This window comes from Actinia tenebrosa, unplaced genomic scaffold, assembly GCF_029948245.1.
Source record: "Actinia tenebrosa isolate PJP-AT-01 unplaced genomic scaffold, QUT_ActTen_1.0 PGA_scaffold2__45_contigs__length_23673736, whole genome shotgun sequence".
Classification (NCBI taxonomy): Eukaryota; Metazoa; Cnidaria; class Anthozoa; order Actiniaria; family Actiniidae; genus Actinia; species Actinia tenebrosa.
In genome coordinates, this window is record NW_028292579.1 from 16,277,242 (window position 1) to 16,297,251 (window position 20,010).

At 40.2% G+C, this 20,010-nt stretch overlaps 2 protein-coding genes across 4 annotated transcripts in view; one reads left to right on the forward strand and one right to left on the reverse strand.

Moving 5' to 3' along the window:
* Window positions 1-1,231: 1,231 nt before the first annotated feature.
* The window catches only part of LOC116298760 (uncharacterized), a 30,257-nt gene continuing 11,478 nt past the window's right edge, over window positions 1,232-20,010 (reverse strand). For 2 of the 3 annotated variants that reach the window (XM_089034391.1, XM_089034393.1), the window contains 6 exons: window positions 10,276-10,372; window positions 9,879-9,981; window positions 8,644-8,690; window positions 7,950-8,063; window positions 2,896-3,013; window positions 1,232-2,315 (listed from right to left, as the gene is read on the reverse strand). In XM_089034391.1, the coding sequence (XP_088890517.1) occupies window positions 2,226-2,315; window positions 2,896-3,013; window positions 7,950-8,063; window positions 8,644-8,690; window positions 9,879-9,981; window positions 10,276-10,372 (569 nt within the window). In that variant the 3' untranslated portion in view covers window positions 1,232-2,225. Of the gene's footprint in view, window positions 2,316-2,895; window positions 3,014-7,949; window positions 8,064-8,643; window positions 8,691-9,878; window positions 9,982-10,275; window positions 10,373-17,657; window positions 18,076-18,295; window positions 18,462-20,010 lie in introns of those variants that run through there. The other variant, XM_089034392.1, reaches the window with a different exon arrangement.
* Window positions 3,405-4,695, forward strand: LOC148909423 (uncharacterized). Its single transcript, XM_089033603.1, has one exon. The coding sequence runs from the start codon at window positions 3,405-3,407 to the stop codon at window positions 4,152-4,154; it is 750 nt and encodes a 249-aa protein (XP_088889729.1). The 3' UTR covers window positions 4,155-4,695.

Here is a 20,010-nt window from a genome sequence, read left to right on the forward strand (position 1 = left end):
GAAAATCTCGCGCGCTGATTGGTCGAGAAACTCACATTATCTGCCGGCTATCACACGATAATCACCTCCAGCGATAATCCAAAATGGCAGCCAGCCGATTTGTTGCTGTCACCGGAAAAAAATGCCTTTTATCTTCTTGTTTTTCTTTTATTCGAAAGAATAACCTGTGTATTCATACTAAAACTATTATTTGCCTCAGCCTTAGTGAATATTTACCTCGCCGCTCGAAGACTCGCGTCTCTGTAAATATATTCCCCGATATTCACTTCGCCTTCGGCGAATAATCGTCAAATAGCGCTAGCATTATTAAATTAAATTTTTAAAAGATTTAAAAAAATCTTAAGTCAAAATCTGACAAGTAAAAATGACTTAAAACAAGGTGACGGCGATCTACCACGGGGGTTAATTGAATTTTAGAAGTTACATCGACAGAAGGCGTCCCTCTGAAGCGTGTGAAGGAGTGCGGAGTACCGAGTTTACAAATATCACAACCCTCAAAAGAACACCAAAGTAAGCTTAATTTAGATATTACATCGACGGAAAGCGTCCCTCTGAAGTGTGTGAAGGAGTGCGGAGTAGTGAATTTTACAAGTGAAATGAAACTCGCTAAACGAGGAAAACATGTTTCCAGAAACGTTTACCGCGCGCATGTTTCCTCTGTTTCCCAGTTTAGCCACATGCAAAACATTGCTGCGTGCAACAAATTTTGCTTGCAAGACGCAAAAAATGTTTTTGTTGTGCGGCAGAAACACTTCATGTTTCCAAGACGCATGGAAACATTGTTTCCTGATGCTTCCTGACAGTTTTGCCACTTTAGAAAACATTTAGGGAAACATGTTTCCTCGTTTATAGCCAGGGCCTTAGTGAAAGGATAGATTCATGTATGACTCATTAACTAAAAAGACTGGAAGTCGTATTTTGCTTTAGGCTCTACTAACTACCGATTGAAGCCAGAATACTGCCGACTGAGTAGCTGTAATAATACTTTAAAAATATGTGAATTACAATTCTTTTACCGCTCAATCATATTACTTCTAAAGCCCGGAGTTACAGCCTCAGCTGATAAGCCAGCGTATGAGCCATCAACTGAACACATCATTCAAATACACATATAGATACTCTTGCGCAAGAATGTACTTTTCGCGAGATGGAGAAGACAAAAATAAAAAAAACCCAAAGGTATTTTACATCAAGTGCAGGGAATGAATTTATGGAAAAGTTACAACCACAATAACTTTTTTTGCCAGTATTTATTGATTTATATTAATTTGAAAAAATTATGCATTTCATTTTAGTAATCTCTTTAAATTCGATTTTGGAGAAATTAGTCTTAAAACTTTCAGTTTCATATGCAACACAGCACACACCATCCACACACTCATCTACACAAAAACAGCAAAATGTGGAACATATTTTTTCCTTCTGCTCATATCAAATGATTAATGCACCCCCAGTAAAAAAAAAAATAATTGAAAAAAGAAAGAAAATAATGAATGGTTGGATCGAGATGTAGTAAGAATACTGAGAAATTATTCATTTGGAGCTTCAAGTGTGTTTTAGTAATTTTGATGTCCAGATTAGAATTATACGCAAGTTCAATTTGTAAAACTTCATGTGATTTACTACTATTATCGTTGAAGTGTGAAGCGCAAAGTTTGATGTCTGGTTCGCCAACTAGCATTTCAACGACTGACAATGAAAGAACTGAAATAAAGAAAACAATATCCTCAGGGAAATATTTTCCAATCCTCTAAAAGCATCATTTAAGTCTAAAAACTCTCTCTCAAAAATATTTTTTATCATTTCAGTTTTTTCATTGACAGTCGTTGAAATTGTAGTTGGCAAAAGAGACATCAAACTTCAAGGGTCCCACTTTAACAATAATGGTAGCATACCTATTAAAGCTTCCAATTGATGGTTTTCACGGCGGCCATGTTGGAGGAACTTAACAAAAGAATTATCAATGAATTCTTTTGTTATATCCTCCAACATGGCCGCCGTGTCTTTGGTTATTTAATTCTCTTGGGAATGGTTGAAAACCATCAATTTCCCTATCAACAGCCACAAACCCCTCACCCCCAATCCCTACAGGGATTCCCAAAGGGATTGAGAAAAGTTTGCTTTCTTATCTTATCCTTGTGGCCTTAAACAAATTAAGAAGCAAGTTCAGAGCAAAGGAGTTATTTAAATTTACACATTTGTACAAAAGTGATGACTAGCAAGCATTAGTTTTCCTTAAGGAGATGTTCTTCAGCCTCTTCAGCCTTCTGGTTAAAAATGGTCTGGGTCCTGGTCCATACAGGGCATTCATTACTCTACAAAAAAATATATCAAAAAATATAAAAATTTAAACAATATTTGGAAAATTTGGAATTGACAGGGAAAAGAAATTCACAGCCTTTCAAACCCGGGGGGGGGGGGGGGGTACTCTTGCCCGTTTAGGGTAGGGATGTGCCGCTGAGCCCTCTGCACCCTGACCCTGTTCCAGAGTAAAATCGCTGAAATTCATACCCTGTTCCAGAGCAAGATCACTGAAAACCATACTCTGTTCCGGTATTGTGAAAATAGATACCCTGTTCCAGAGAGGAGAAAGCGCGATTTTATATACCCTGTTCCAGAGAAGAAATGCTGAAAACCATACCCTGTTTGGTGGCACGTACCCATATAGCGAATATCGGGGAGTACCCCCCCGGGCTTTCAAACCCCCCACAATCTTATCAAAATAACAATATCAAAGAAATTCCCTTTTCTTCACAATGGTTATAATATAATCATTGATGATGTGATGTTGAGCCTAGGAATCTGACTCAAGACCCTTAGGTTAGAGCAGAGGTAAGTGCAATACCCTATCACGCCCATGGATTTTCTTTGATTCAATTCTTTTAGACTGCTTACCTGTACCAGATTATTCAAGTGAGGTTCCATTGCATCGGCAAAACTTATGCTGCTCTCCCGCGGCAACAGAGAAGGCAGATGGTCAACGGCTACAATTTCAAGTGGCTTTGTACATGACCTAAAAACATGTAAGGCGAGAGTAAGATTTTTAATTGGCTTTTTAACTAGTCTTTCTTTCCCAAGTACAGTATTTTATCTCTGGTTAGTCTGAATAATGCAGGGGTTACAATATGGGTAAGATTATTCAATGATTTTTAGAAGCCCTTTTTCTCCTTGCTTTGAATTTCAATAGAGAGCTATTAAATTTTGCACACACAGTCCTAAAGGACTTTGCTCCAGTTCTTCTTAATCATAGGTTTTGCTATCATGATAATGACATTTAGAATCACTGGCACAAGATCTCGACCAGACTTTAATAAAGTCCCAACATTTGAGGATTAGCATATGTCGTAATGGTGGATGGACGTGTTTAACACGTTCCTCCTAAAAAACGACGCTAAGTGGCCATTATGGCATCTTTGGAAGAGATAAAGGAGTTACTGAAGATTGAACTATCGCCAATTCATTCTACATTAGAAAACTTGAAGGAAACCTTCGATGAAATGAACAAAACTGTTAAATTTCTATCGGCAAAATACGATGAGTTACTTACTCAAGTCAAATCTGTGAACGAGAAAATCTCTACTCACAGTTCGAGTATCAAGTATATGAGGCTTCAAATGGAAAATGTCGAAAAATCCGCCTCAGAAGCAAAGAATCAAATAGAAGAGCTAGCCCAGTACCTAAGAAGGGATTGCCTAGAAATATCTGGGATTGAAGCAACGAGGGATTGTACTGCTGGAGCCATTGCCGGATCGGTTGGTAAAGCCATTGGTGTGCCTATCACACAAGAAGATATTTCTATCGCACATCCTTTACCTTCCTATAACAAAGATGCGCCGCCAAAAATCATCGTCAAATTCACTCGAAGAGATGTTAGGAATAATTTCTATTCGAAGCGCAAGAACCTTGCAAATAAGAAGATCAAAGATCTACCAGATCTTCAGTTAACTTCTGACCATCGTGTATTCATATCCGAATCTTTAACCCCGTACAAGAAAAAGCTTTTTGGCGATGTGAATAAGCTGAAAAAACGTTGGCACTGGAAATTTATCTGGACCTGGAATGGAAGAATATTTCTAAAGCAAGCAGAGGGAACTTCAACGTACAGTTTTGACACCGAAGAAGACTTTGAAAACTTTGAATCACGATATGAATAGAAATATACAGTTGCTATCCTTCAAGCTTGAACGCCGATGGGCACCGTACATATGCTGTGAACTTTTATTAAAATTCCAATATCGAGTCAAGTAAGAGTATAAGGTACTATAACTGTTAATATTCTTTCTTTATTATGTGCTTAAAGGTTTATATAACAGGTTTAATTTAATTTAAGATCACTTAATGCCAACGGCGGATAACTTTCTTTCTGAATTGCCTTTCTACGGTTTAGGCTTAGAAGAGTTTCTTAAAGCAACTGGGGCATGGATTTATCATTCCTCTGCCACTTTGCTAGACTCAAAAGATCTCTTCCAAGATGTAATTGAAAGCCCAGATAAAGATCCAGGATTTCAGGATTATGGGAGTAATATCGAATCTAAATATTATACCATTAAACAAATGGGAAATTTTTTCACTGAGACCAGCAGGAAGAATGGATTCTCCATGATACATTGCAATATACGCAGTCTATCTAAAAATATATCTATGCTGCATGATATTCTTTCTATAACAAAAGAGGTTCCAGATGTTATAGCTATTTCTGAAATGAAACTTAACGAAAATAGTCGGCTAAATATTAGCATACCAGGATACGAATTCTTGAATACAAATTCCAAAACTTCGGCTGGAGGTGTTGGCCTTTATTTGTCTAATCAATTGGAATTTGTCCGAAGAAAAGACCTTGAATTATCAACAATTGACGTCGAGTCATGCTGGATTGAAATTATGCGTAAGAAAGAAAAAAACATTATGATTGGTTGTATCTATAGGCATCCCTCTGGTGACCGTGAGCTTTTTAGTGAAACTATGAAGGACCAATTGGAAAAATTTAACAATAAGGGGTATGAGGTATTTATTTTAGGAGATATAAATATCAACTTCTTGAAATATAATGTCGATAATCAAACATCCGAGTTTCTTGATATGTTGTTGAACCTTGGATTTTTTCCTCTTATTACTAAAGCAACAAGAATCACGGATCATACCTCAACTTTAATAGATCACATTTATACGAATGTACCTCATAAAATATTGAAAGCAGGAATTTGTTTAGCTGATATTACCGATCACCTTCCGGTATTTTGTACAGTATCAAACAGGCTCCCTGTGACAGGCGAAAATAAGTATTATAGAGATTATTCGAACTTTGATAATGATGCTTTCTTGAAAGACATAAAAAATGTTGACTTAAAAAGCCTTATTACAAATGATGTTAACGAAAGTATGAATAGACTTGTTGAAACGCTTCAGAAGATATCTGATTGTCACGCTCCAATACGGAAGGTAACTAAGCAAAAAAGAAGACAATTGAAAAGACCATGGATTACCGCTGCTGTACTTAACTCAATTAAGAAAAAACAAAAGCTCTTTAGAACACACTTCTTAAGTAATGACCCGGAAAAAATTAAGTATTATAAAACGTATAACAATAGATTAAATAAAATCAAAGAAGCTGCTAAAACAAATTACTTTAGAGCACAGTTTGATTTAAACAAAGAAAACTTAAAAACTACATGGAAGCTCATTGGTATGATTATCGAAAGGAAAAAAGCATCGTCAGTAACAAGTATCGAAAAGATCATTCATAACAATAAATGTCATACTGATAAAGCTAGCATTTGTCATCAGTTAAATTCATTTTTTATAAATGTTGGCCAAGATCTTGCTGGGAAAATACCGGAGGTTGATGTCAATCCAAGCCAATACATAAAAACATCGAATCCAAGTAGCTTCATGTTTCGTGGGATACTTTCAAATGAGGTACACGATGAAATTCTAAACCTGAAATTGAACAAATCATGCATTGGTGTTCCGCAAAAGTGCATAAGAATATCGAGCAACCACCTTAGTGAAGCATTAACAATAATATTTAATCAATCCCTGCTTCAAGGTATTGTTCCCGATGTTCTTAAAATTTCTAAGGTAACACCTGTCGCCAAAGGAGGAGATGCCATGGATCCAGCTAATTATCGCCCAATTTCAACTTTATCAGCTTTTACTCAAATTTTCGAAAAGCTCGTCTACAAACAGTTGATCAATTACATTGAAAAACACAATTTTTTATTCGAGTTTCAGTTTGGATTTCGAAAAGGCCACTCAACTTCACTAGCCATTACTGAAATAGCGGACAACCTAAGGAAAGCAATAGACAATAAAATGTATACTTGTGGTGCATTTTTAGATTTTTCAAAGGCCTTTGATACTGTTAATCACAAAATTCTAGTAGAAAAGTTAGAACTATATGGAGTCAGAGGTATTGCGCTAAATTGGTTTACCAGTTATTTAACAAATAGGCAACAATATGTTGCTTTTGGTAACAACGTATCCTCAAAACAAACGATGAATTGTGGAATTCCTCAGGGTAGCTCTCTTGGACCTCTCTTGTTTTTATTATATATTAATGATTTGCCAAACTGCTCTGATACTCTGAAATTTAGAATATTTGCTGATGACACGAATGTCTTTGCCTCGCACTATGACTTAAGGGAACTTGAAAAACTAATGAACTCTGAGCTCCAAAAAGTTAAGACATGGTGTGACGCAAATAAACTATCAATTAATTATACAAAAACAAATTTCATGATCGTGAAATCAAGTAAAAAGAAAGACGCGGTAATTGATCTGAAATTTCAAAACAGAGATGGTTCAAGCAATTCTTTACAAAGAAAAGACCACATAAAATATTTAGGAGTCATAATTGATGACTGCATATCATGGAGATACCATATTTCTTATGTTTGCTCAAAAATTTCACGAAATATTGGAGTGATATCAAAATCACGGCATTATCTCTCCATTCATCAACTGAAACAAATTTATTACAACCTTGTTTATCCCTACATATCATATGCAATATTGGCCTGGGGAAGCGCTTATAAAACGCACATTAAGAAAGTGCAAGTCAAACAGAATATAGTTGTAAGAATAATGTTCTTTGCTGTATCTTTTGGCGAAAACACCGAAAGCGCTCTTCCCTTGCTAAATCTCTTGGAGCTTCTCACAGTAAATAATATTTATCGTCTTCATGCTTTAAAATTTACTCATTTATGGCACAAAGGTAAGCTCCCAGAGACACTTTCCTCTTTTTTCAAATATGCAAAAGATATCCATCCTTACAATACCAGGTACGCAGCAAAGCAAAACTTGCATAAATCACAAGTGCGTACCAATATAGGCAAGCAAATGACGGCTAATATGGCGATTGAACTCTGGGAACAAATTCCTAGCCACTTAAAAAATGTTAATGTATTTTCGTTTGCGAAAAAATTAAAAAGTTATTTACTTGCCGACCAATTACAGATAAAAATTTAGTTCTTCCTTAGATTTTCCTTTTTCTAAATATTCTATTTCTTTCTTCATATATGTTAATATATACCATACATGTCATTACTCTAATTGTGGATTAACAGTTTTATCGTTCAGTTAAATTGTAATTATTTTTTATGTACTTGGTTCTTCTTCAGTTTACTCCAATGTTAAATTTTAAATTGCTGGGGTCTAACTCGAAAACCTTATGGTTAATTTAGACCCCAGGCTCTGAATTATGTTCTTTTAACAATTATCTATTCTTTATTTTCTTAGTTGTTTTCTATAGTTGTTTTTCACATTTCATGTAAATTTTCTTGTATGAGCAAATAAAATTGTATTGTATTGTATTGTATTGACCAACATTTGTTGGGAGACTTTATCATGGTTGATAAAAAAGTTTGAATAGAAGTTGGGTCAAATGTTAGAACCATTTTGTCTAGACCTTTATAATAATATTATAAACAAATGAACAAGTAAAACTATACCCAAGTTTCACAGGTGCACTAGGATCCTGGAATGATGTGCATGAGGTATAGATAGGCAGAGGGTTGTAAGGACTTGTAGCATCACAGCTTACATCAACCACTACAGTCAGAGACCTGTCGAGACAAATCAATGCTATTAGTTGAAGAATATATTGGAATATCTGTTTTCTCCAGCAACTGTTTCTGCTGAAGCATTTACACTGACCCACCAATAGAAAGACAATTTTATCTTGCTTGTCATATATTGAATTGGAGACTCAAATTTTGATTCATACTCGGATAACGTAATTCCATTTGATTTTCATATCTACATTAAAAGTAACACAGTCTTAATTTACTTGAACTCCAGCAAGTATGTCCCTTAGTATGCTTGTGGTAAGTCAACTAATGTATCTGGAGCTATCAATGTATAAATATCTTAGGTGGGAGGGGGTTGTTTGCCATTCAAACTTCTAATAAATATATAAAATGTTGTTTGCCCAAAGAGACCTGGAGAGCTCGACAGAAGCTAAGGTACAAATATACATGCATATAACAGAAACAAACTAGATGTAGCTCCAGCTGAAATCTTGAATATGCTAACTGTTTTACAGTATTGCAGGTCAAAGAATTTTCTTCTATCCTTTGTTTTAAAAGAAGGAAAGCTATAAACTAAGGATTCAGAGATGGTGATCAAGGATGATCACCAAATCACCTTTCGTTGGTATCCAGCATGTCCCGCGTCAGGAATGGTGGAATTTTCTACAAGACAAAGGCACATTCAGGCAAACTGACGTGTAACTGGCACGTCACCTAAATAGCCCTAGAAAAACTCCACACATATTCATATAATATGTATACATGTAATAAAATTATATTATACATATAATAAAATAAAAATTATCAGAAAGTTAAGACAAATATCATGTAATCTTGTAAATGAATAAAAATATTGTTTTTATGGGCTTTGGGAATGCAAAATTTCTGTGGTTTCTTTAGGCCTCGTACACATGTATCCGGAAATTTTTGTATCTGCAAATTTTTTTTGCCGATATGAAAATGTTTGCATCTACACACAGCGTATTCGAATCGTTTTCACTGTCCACACGTATCCATTTTCGTAAAATTTGCGGATACAGATACAAAAATTTGCGCACACGTGTGGACACAACTTGTATCCGCAAAAAAAATTTGGCGGATACAAAAATTTGTGGATACGTGTGGTCGGGGCCTTATACCAATAAAACATACATCTCAGGATTAAGTTATTTTACCCGGGAAGGGGGGGTATTCTCATATATGGAAGGGGATGATCCGCTGAACAGGGTAAGGTTTTTCGAGCTTCTTGTCATAAACAGGGTATGCAATTTCACTCAAGTTCAAAGTTCTTCCTGAGTTTCCTGTCATATTCAGAGTTTCTACTTTCGTATTGAGCGAAACTGGTTATTATGGTCGTAAAAAAACGATATGCGAGATGACATGATAATTGAAACGGGAACTCAGTGCAATTAATTATATCTTTAGTCATAAACAGGGTCTACAAATTTGGGTTTTTTTGTTCAAAATTCTTGAATAGAGATGACAGTGATATCAGGTCATGTTAGTAATTTTAGATTTTGTATTGGTGTATTGCATGTAAGCCAATATGTATCTGATATGATAATTCATTACTAATTGGCTTTATAATGTTATGGAGGGTGACATGTGACAGTCGAAACTGATAAACTTGTGGCCCTCTATTTTTAACGTCTCTGAATAAGACTGGACTGACATTTTAAACAAGCCAACACCTTGTACTTAAATACTTTAAGACCCTGAGTGTTGGTCAGGCCAAGGATTGAACCCACGACCTCCCACACAACAGTCCTGCACATTCCCAACCAACTGAGGGAGGTATGATCTATTGATTATAAAGATAATATACATACTAATAGTTAAAGGTTCCTTTACCTTGGTCAAGCAAATGCAGTTAACAAAGATGTCATAGTTAAGAATCTCTTTGAATGGTCCACCTTTCTTGGTCTCATTTATATCCCATTTACCCAGGTGAGAACTAAAAAGAAGAAAGCAGAAAATATTAAATTTATAAGCCAAACTTTCTTGGGGTAATTTTTCCCCCATTTCATGTCCCATTCTTCTGAATTACAAAATTCACAAATACCCCAAAATTATTTGTATGACTAAAGTGAACAATCAGAAAACTTGATTCCAAGAATTTGGCCAGAAATCTTTTGAATAAAAACTTATTTCTTGCCATAAACCTGGTTCAAATTTTAAAAATGACGCCCTAATTTGAGCCAAAATGGCTCTATCTTTTGAAGTTTTGAGTTAAAGCAATAGTACTTACGCTGGTATGCCAACTTTGTTAGCCAAATCCAAAGCACCTTTACCACAGCGTCCTAAAGCACCAATGATTATGATTTTGGGGAAGAGTTCTGAAATACCTGTAAAACAGCACAATATTTATTTGCAACCTTTCAGCTTGTATTCTTATAGTAGTATAGGGAATGGGGGTTCCAGCGCAATCTCAACACGGGGCAAGACCCGTGTCAAAAATCCACCTACGGAAACAACCCACTCCAAGTGTGGTTGGGGGCAACAGCGCAAATATGTTAGTCTATATATGGAGTGCGAAGATTGTAAGAGAATTTTTAAGAAAGAAGCGGATTTGAAAAAGCATTTGAAAATGAAGACGAAGTGTATGAGCAGTTATGATTGTGGATGTGGTAAGAAGTTTGAGACTAAGGTTAAATTGTTTTGGCATTGTCAGGACTGTGAGTACGACTACGACGACTTAAAAAGTGCTTGGTATTAGGTATAAAATATTTCCTATTATATAGATGGAATCCCAAAGCAACTTCAGCACGGTGTCAATACCCGGTAACGGTGAGATTGACGTTAGACAGTTTTGGCGTCAGTCAGAAAGGAAGGTTAAAAGGACTCTCCGAAAAGGTATAGAAGAATTAGGAGCCCTGAAAGCGAGCATAATGGTAGAAGTAAGTTTGTCAAAAGACGAGGTAATGACGACAGCAATGTTGCGATCAAAGTCGTTAGTGATATTAGAATCCACGAATCTGGATAGGTCACTCAGTGAAGCCTTAGAAGCAATAATGGAGTCGCTGTCTAACTACACGAAAGAAGGATCGGGTTGGACAGTAGAGGAGGTTGAAGGAATAGAGATAAGTATAGCCAGGTACGTACCCATACGAGGGGGGAGTTACGTACCGCTACCAACGTGGGTAGAAAGGAAGAAGGCTATTGTAAACGTGAAGAATGAAGACAATCGATGCTTTATGTGGGCAATCAGGTCTGCACTGTATCCAGCAGAGAAGGATCCCTGTAGGACAAGTAAGTATCCCACAGACGATTTAGAGTGGGATGGTGTGGAATTTCCCATGCAGTTGATAGACATCCCCATATTTGAGGAAATAAACGATCTAGCAATTAACGTTTACGGAGTCAGAGAGCAGACGATAGTACCGTTAGTTCTGTCAAAAAGTAAAGGAGAGCGCGTACATTTATTCTACCACGGCGGACACTACTCATGGGTTAAACACATTAGCAGACTATTCTACAGACATACTAAGCACAAAGGCAAAAAGTACTTCTGCGACTGCTGCTTGCTGTCATTTACATCCTTAAATGCCCTAAAGAAACACGATGAGATCTGCCGCGGAGTCGAAGAAGTGGCGCAACGGATCCAGATGCCCACCAACAAAGAGCTTTCATACGCAAACCATCAAAAGCAGATGCAAGTGCCTTACGTGATATATGCAGACTTCGAAGCGTTGATAACTAAGGAAGAGCAGAAACGTGGTGCCACGAATAAGGTAGGATTACACGAGATCTGCTCCTTTGGTTACATAGTAGTCAGATCAGACGGTAAAGCAAACCCTCCTGTGATTTACCGAGGTAAGAACGCAGCTAATGAGTTTCTAGAAGCATTGCGAGAAGAGGAGGGGGAGATTAGAGAACAATTAAGACGTCCAAAGAAGATGGAATTTACCAAAGAGAACCAGGAGGCTTTTAACAAGGCAAAAAAATGCCACATTTGTCAACATACGCTTCTTCAGTTTGGAAGACGAGCCAAGAAAGCGTGGGATGAAGATGGAAAGTATCTAGGAGAAGCTCATTTTAAATGCGGGAAGTATGCTAAGAAAGGTGAGAAGCCGGGAAAGCCCTCCACGCACTGCATTCACTGCCACAAAGCATTTGTTGAGGATTTCTATGTGGATAAGGTTAGGGATCACTGCCACATCACGGGTAAATACAGAGGAGCGGCTCATTGGAAATGCAATATAAACTTCAAAGTAAATCCAGATATGGAGATTCCGGTGTTCTTTCACAACCTCCGCGGTTACGACTCCCATTTGCTACTACAAGGAACAGACGGCTCCGACGTCAAATGCATACCCAACAACAAAGAGCGCTACATGTCCGTAACTGTGGGTAAGCTAAAGTTCTTAGATTCGCAGCAGTTTATGGCGGACTCCTTAGCAAACCTCGTAAAGTATAACACCAACTTTCCCATTTCCAGTCAATATGGCGCGGAAAGGAAAGGAGTCTACCCATACGAATACATGGATTCCTGGGATCGATTCAAAGAGTCCCTACCACCCAAAGATCGCTTCTACAGCACCCTAAACGAGTCCGGTATAAAGGATGAGGAGTACCAGCATGCGTTAGACGTGTGGGAAAAGTACTCCTGTGAGAACATGGGGGACTACCACGACATCTACCTAAGGTCTGACGTAGTGCTGCTTGCAGATGTTTTCCAAAGCTTCAGAAAGATGGCTATGGAATATTACGGATTGGATCCCGCTAATTTCTACACGGCTCCTGGGCTCAGCTGGAGTGCTTTGTTAAAGAAGACAAATGCGCAGTTGGATCTCCTAACGGAGTACGACATGTATCGGTTTATGGAAGACGGTATTCGTGGCGGCGTATGCGGACCCAGCCGACGTTACGCCCGCGCAAACAACCCCTTAGTAGAGCACGACCCAGAGAAACCAACCACATACATTTACTACCTGGATGCGAATAACCTTTATGGCTGGGCAATGTCACAGTACCTACCTGTGAGAGACTTCGAATGGGATCCAGTGAAGCCGATAGACTTCTACATGCAGGTAGGAAAGGAGGAAGACAAGGGTTACGTCTTAGAAGTGGATCTGGAGTACCCAGAGCGCCTGCACGACGAACACAATGAGTTCCCCTTAGCACCAGAAGCGATAGAGATACCATTTAAGCAGCTAAGTCCGCTGCAAAAGCAAATGTGCCCTGGTTACAAACCGTACAGGAAACTAACTATGAACCTGATGGATAAGAAGTATGTGGTACATTACCGCAACCTGCAGTTCTACGTGCGACACGGAATGCGCGTAGAGAAGATCCACAGAGTCCTAAAATTCACGCAGGAACCCTGGATGCGCCCCTACATTGACTTTAACACGCAAAAGCGTACCGCAGCGAAAAATGACTTCGAGAAAAACCTCTTTAAACTGATGAACAACAGCGTGTTCGGAAAGACAATGGAGAACATCCGCAAGCGCGTAAGCGTAAAAATAGTCAGCACCAAAGAGGAAGCAGAAGCATACGTGTCACAGCCAGGCTTCGTTAGATACGTAGAAATGCTGAACTTCTACGTGATTCACATGAAAAGGGCAAACCTCTTACTAAACAAGCCCGTTTACACAGGCTTTACGGTGCTGGATCTATCGAAGCTGCTTATGTATGAGTTCTACTACGATAAGCTTAAGCCAAAGTACGGAGACCGCTGTCGCCTCCTGTACACAGACACCGACTCCCTAATTCTAGAAGTGCAAACGGAAGACGTTTACAAAGACTGCCTCCCCGATATAGACGAGTACGACACCAGCGGTTACCCGAAGGAGCACTTCCTTTACTCTGCGAAGAATAAGAAGGTAATTGGGAAGATGAAAGACGAAATGTTAGGAAAACCCATAGTAGAGTACGTGGGTCTGAAACCAAAGATGTACAGCGTGCTAAAGTTAGACGGCGTAGAAAAGAAAGCTAAAGGCGTAAAAAAGTATGTGGTTAAGAAGGACATTACGCACGAGTCCTACCTCAACGTATTACGAACACGCAAGGAACAGCGGCATAAGATGAACAGCCTGCGCAGCTATGGTCATCAGATACATAACGTCACGCAGGAGAAGGTGTCACTGTCTGCATTTGACGGTAAGCGATGGATGTGTGATGACGGAGTGCATACGATAGCATTCGGACATCACACGATAAGCAGTTCTTCTTTGACGAACCCACGCGTGGGACCATCATGAAGATAATACAAGATGGGCTGGCCCTTCTTAGCTATTACGCTTCGGATCTGGTAAGTTTCCAAAGACCAATTAGGATCCGTAGCTCTTTTGGATCCTCCTTCTAATTCACCCGGCTCATAGAGATATCGAACCGTGACATCGCCTAATCTTTTTTCCTGGGGGAAGACCGCCCTCGAACTTCTGACGAAGGACTTGTGTTCCACGTATTTCTTTTTTATGGCATCCTTGGGTTTCATTCCCGTAGCCCTGGCCGCCTCGTTGTTCAAAGCCGCGACGACCTGGGGGAGCCTCTGGGTCCATTCCCTGTTGCGTTTGGAGGGATCTTCCAGCTCTTTCCAATACTGGTACCCAAAGAGACGCTCGGCCAGGGTCTTATTGAATCTTTCGACGATGCTCTGACCCCTGTGGTACTCAGCTTCGGCTCTCCTAATCTTAGTGTCGTGGTCTTTCAAGGTCTTAGTAACCACGCCCATGAACTCCGTTCCCGCATCCACTTGCAGCAGCTTAGGCCATTTCAAGACGCGCTTATAAATCCTACCTAGGGCTTCTGCGACTTCCCCAGAATCCTTGCTGGTTATAGGTTCGGCGTCCTTGTATCTGCTTGCGATATCGACTACGGTCAAAGCGTACCTATAGGTCTTCTTTCTCACCTTATCGTGCGGCAAGAAAAGCAAATCCGCTTGATGAACTTCATTGGGGGTATTTACGGTAAAGCTGGGCCTGGGAATGTACTTGGGCACGGGAAGATAAACCTGCCAGAGGGTTTGTTTTCTTAGCCAGTTCTTAGCCGTTTCGTCTGATACCCTGGCCGCGGTCGCGAGTTTCTTGATGGCCGACGCTCCTTTCCAATAGCCTTCAGGCCCATAGTAAATCCTCTTAAGTTTGTCCTCTACGCGGCCCATTATATGAATTCCAGGACGAGATTGATCTTACGTCCGTTAAAATCCACCGTCTTTCCGTCCACTTTAATGGTGATGTTTATGCTTTCTACCAAATTAGACAAGTCATAGCTCAAAGAAATGGGAGTGTATTCTACTGGGTCAAATGGATTACCTTTGGGTAGAAACTTGGACATGAGAGAAGACTTTTCTCCATTGTTGTAACTATGGACCAAGTCGCAATAGACTTCGTAAGAGGATGCGACTTTCCATTTCACAGGTATGGCTGTGTCGGTAATTGTCTTGCCCGAGGCACATAATAAAGATCCCAGTGGGTCAGACTTTCCAAAAGTCATTGAATAATTTGACATATTATGTTTGAGGGTCATTTCGTGCGGCAATCCTGTGGTGAGAGTATAACCGTGTTTTGCTAATTCCTTAGCAAGGGTGATTGGTGTGTAATGTCCATCGGGCAGCAATACGCCTTGATAATTGCCGCCGCCTTTATGCTCAGTGATCAAGGCATTGACTAAATTATACCAAGAATTGTACAAAGAGCAACTAACCAGCCGAACCTTATGGGCTTTAATGGGGGGATTCAAATAAGTGGTAAAGTTATTCTTGTCGCTTTCCAAAAAGACGATCATATATTTCAGGAAACACAGTTTCCTTCGTTAGAGCAGATACGCCAAAGCTACGCCTCCTGCCAGCCCTGCGACTCCTACAAAGACCAGCTCACTATCTTTTTGTTTCTTAGAAGGCTGATAGTAATTCTTAAACTGAGGCCTTCTTAACCCCGTTAATGCCGCGGGGTGTGCTTGCGCATAGAGCTTAAAGGCGTAGTCTGTATTTTCGAAGTTCTTATCCGCCTGCATTTTGTCTTGGTAATTCTTATCCAACCAATCCCTGTAAGCTTGTCTTTTTTCATTCCAAGCCGCCACGTCTCGCTGATATTTCTCCAGCGCTAAGTCGTGTCTCTTCCTTTCGGCGGCCAAATCTCCGCTTTTGTCGCCTCTGACTAATCTATCCAAATACTGACCACCATAATTAGCTCCAGTGAATGCTAAAGCTGCAATAACTCCACCTGCGACCACGCTAGCCATTATATATTACACCGTAGGCAGGTACTTTTCCTTCCGTAGGTAATCCTTTACCATGATAGCCCCGCCAACGGCAGCGGTCATCTTAGCAAAATTAGCGAAGCTCTTGCTTGGGTCTTCAGTAAAGTCTTCTTTGAGCACTTTCTTACCTACCCAACCAATACCCGCAACGATGGAAGTAATGATAGCTGCTTCTTCAACAGTTTTCAATAACGCGGTTGACATTATATTACAGAGCGAGAAGGTTATTACTCCATTTCAGGGATCTTACTTTTTCTAACAGCCGGCTCCACAGGTGCGTGCACGGGCGCGTGATATGTTGGTGGTTCTACTTTTGGCTTCGTAGCCCGCCATTGTAAGTAAAGGCTGCCTGCTGCTATAGCGACTCCTAACGCGCCAATGACGTACCCAGGATTCCAAAAGGATTCCTCTTCTCTTTCCTCCACCTTTTCTTCTTTTTTGGCTTTGTTCTTCCTATTCATCTCCGCGAGCTTCTTCCCCGCGGCAACTCTGCCTGGAGATTTAGCCTTGGTAATCTTTTGCTCCTCTTGGGGCTGCTCTACCTTCGACTCTGGTTCCATTTATATCTAAGGACTTGAAGGACTTGATAAGTACTTGACTAAGTACTTAAGGACGACTTGGAAATAACCTGGGCGCGACCTGACCAAGTACTTAAGGACGACTTGACTAAGTACTTGAGGCGACTTGATCAGGTACCTCAGCAAGTGCTGCCTGGAAGACCTTTTCGACTTCTCTGTCCTTCTTGAAGTCCTTCCAAGACACCAGTACCTCCTTCAAGTCAACGTGCTGAGCTACGTGCAAAGCCGCAGAGGCGACTGCCATTAACTTACCGCACTTCAAAGACAACCACCCGCAGGTTATCTTAAGTTCTTGAGCAATGACATAGTCCTCGCTAATGTCCTTCCGCAGTTGCTCCACGTCGTCTATGGGCAGCGCAAGTCCAAGCAATTTAGTCGCAAGTCGGATAGCGGAGTCTGCTACGGCGTCCGTGGTCTTACTTGCGAGGGCAGCCTCGTACCTCTTATGGAACTTCTTAACCTCCTCTTCTGACAGCTTATTAACTTGCTCATGGGTAAATTCCTTACCTATCATTTCTTTACACTTCCCAGAAGACACAAGGATGTTGAGTTGTTCACTTAACTGCGTGGGGACTTCATCTATCAACTGCTCAATCTCCATATACATTAACGTCATAAGGAAACCTCAAAGAGAAGATCATCTTGGAATGTTGGTGCGTCTTTAGATGCCGCATGTATTCATGCAACTGTTCCTTGCTTATCTCACCGCCGTAGTCGCTTAAGATGGTTTCCAGGTCTGACTTGCTCGGAGTATAAAATACGACCAGGGAGCCTATGTTTTCCCTAAAGGGTTTAGAGACGCTGGTAAGCTGCTGCGAGAGTAACCAAACGCTGATATTGTCATGCCTACCGCTGAAAGCAAGCTTCACCAATTCGGAGGTGCGCTTTTTTACGTCATCCCCACAGGCAATGTCATCCAATATGAATAAAGTCTGTGTATCTTTAGGGAATTGCTTGTGCCAGAACTTAAGATGGCTGGATAACTCGTTGGGGTCTAAGATGTCCACAAAGAAGTCGTCGTCTTTCACTCCTATGCCTTCCCAGGTAACATTATTCCTGTAGGTGGGACATAATAGCACGATGTAGTCGAAGCGGTATCTAAAGGGTCCTAATAGCTGCTCCACGACAAATTGTGTCTTTCCACAGCTGGTGGGTCCTACTATCAGAGCGTTACAAGGTATGTGATCTGGGTTCATATATAGATGGAACCAGTGGAAGCAATGCAAAAAATCATAGCCGACGCAAAAGATAAAAAAGACACCATAGATCTGCAAAGAGAGGAAATAAATCGGTTAAAAGAGCGCGTGCAGGAATTGTACGACGAAATGTGTAGTCTGAAGCGCACAGAAAGGCTTGCTGCACTCTGGACGATGATAGGCTGGACTAGGGATTCCCTTAAGGATTTCATGCGATACCCTCTGTGATTATATATATGGACTGCATTACATCTGAACTACCTGCTGACTGCATTACGCCTAAAGTACCTACTGAACCATCCGATGACTGCATAGTCGCTACCCCTCCAACGCCAAAGCCTCGTAAGAAACACAGCTGCCGTCACTGTAATAAGGTATTCTCTGAAGGAGACTTCGTTGGACATTGGTGTCCTGCGGATACTAAAGCACAAAGGACTTTAGAAGATGCTCGATGAAAAGGTCGTAAAGAAGGTCTTACTGATTTCCACCAAAGGAATTAGCATAGACCTCATTTTTTATTGTTATTTTGTTAAATTCTGCAAATATGACATTTACGTAGGCCTCATTTTTTATTGTTATTTTGTTAAATGCTGCAAAGATGACATTGAAGGATAGTCTATTTTTTATTGTTATTTTGTTAAATGCTGCACAGATGATGTCAAAGAATGGTCTATATCTTTCATCGTTAAGTTCCTACAAAGAATGAAATCTACATTCGTCTCTTACCGTATTTTAACAATTTAACAATAAAAAAATAAGATCTACGTAATTGTCTCTTGCTGACATTTAACAATTTAACAATAAAAAATGAGGTATATATAATGAAGTGCATGCAATGCGATAGAGCCTTTAGTAGCAAGCAGCGACTGCAATACCACCTTTCCAAGAAAGTCTGTCAAAAGACCATCAGCACTGTTTGTGGCGACTGCGGTAAGGAATTGTCCACCGTACAGGCCCTACGATATCACCGCGAGCATAGAGTCTGCCTTAAAGGCCATTGCCACCGATGCGATGAACCCCTCTTTGAAGAGAACTGGCATAAATACCGCTGCCGACGTTACCGCCTCGAAGAAGTCGTCTGTGAAACCCACGGCGATTTAGCAGAGCGATGTTGCCCCCTTGAAACCAGCCGGGCTTTAGTGCTGCGTAAAAAAGAAATAGACCAAGATTTCGTATGCTTTGACGACTACGAAGGAGTAAGATGGGAGAACCGAGAACACTGGGACGGCATCTGCGATAAATGTGGTTGTCAACGCAGCGGTCAACATATTTGGTGTTGCCTGTACGAAGGTCCCAAGCCTTTAGACCATTACCTTGCAATACGAAAAGAATGGTCTAATATATGATGTTACCTTACGTCGCAGCGTTCGCAGGAGGAGCCTTGATTACGATATCGATCGATTTCATGTCGGAAAAAATGAGGTCCGACGTAGCAGACCAATACCTAGAAGCCCATGAGGACGACTAATCACACAATGGATTAGCCTCCGCCTTTCTTTCAACGTCGAACTTCCATCGACCGTTGACTTTACCATAGCTACGTACGTGAGTGTACTCTTCGCCTTGCAGTACGTACCGTACGCAGTCAGGAGCCCATAAACTGTACTCTTGGCTGCCGTCTAAGAGGACCAACCTTAAACGGTTAATGTCCTCGAAGACGACGTAATTTTTTATTTTGTATGAAATGCCTTGTATTAATTCGCGCCAGTAAGTTTGTTCAACTATCATTATATTTATGAAATATCTTTCGGTGCGTTTGTAGCGTCTCCTGTGACTTGAAAGCCTTAACACAGCCAGGACAAGGTATGCGAATGCCGTCGACGTAACGGTCGATTTCCCTGCAGATCAGATCGTAATCGTTGCAAACCATCGTAAGATAACCATTCATTTCATATTGCGTCAATACCGCTTTTTGTTTGTCGGACAATACGCCGTTACCCTTTGGCGTCTTCAGTTCCAGACATAACCCATTGTATTTTTTATGGGAGTTAAGAATTAGGATGTCGG

Coding starts and splice junctions, on each gene's coding strand:
- LOC148909423 (XM_089033603.1), top strand. CDS start 3,405: ATGGCATCTTTGGAAGAGATAAAGGAGTTACTGAAGATTGAACTATCG.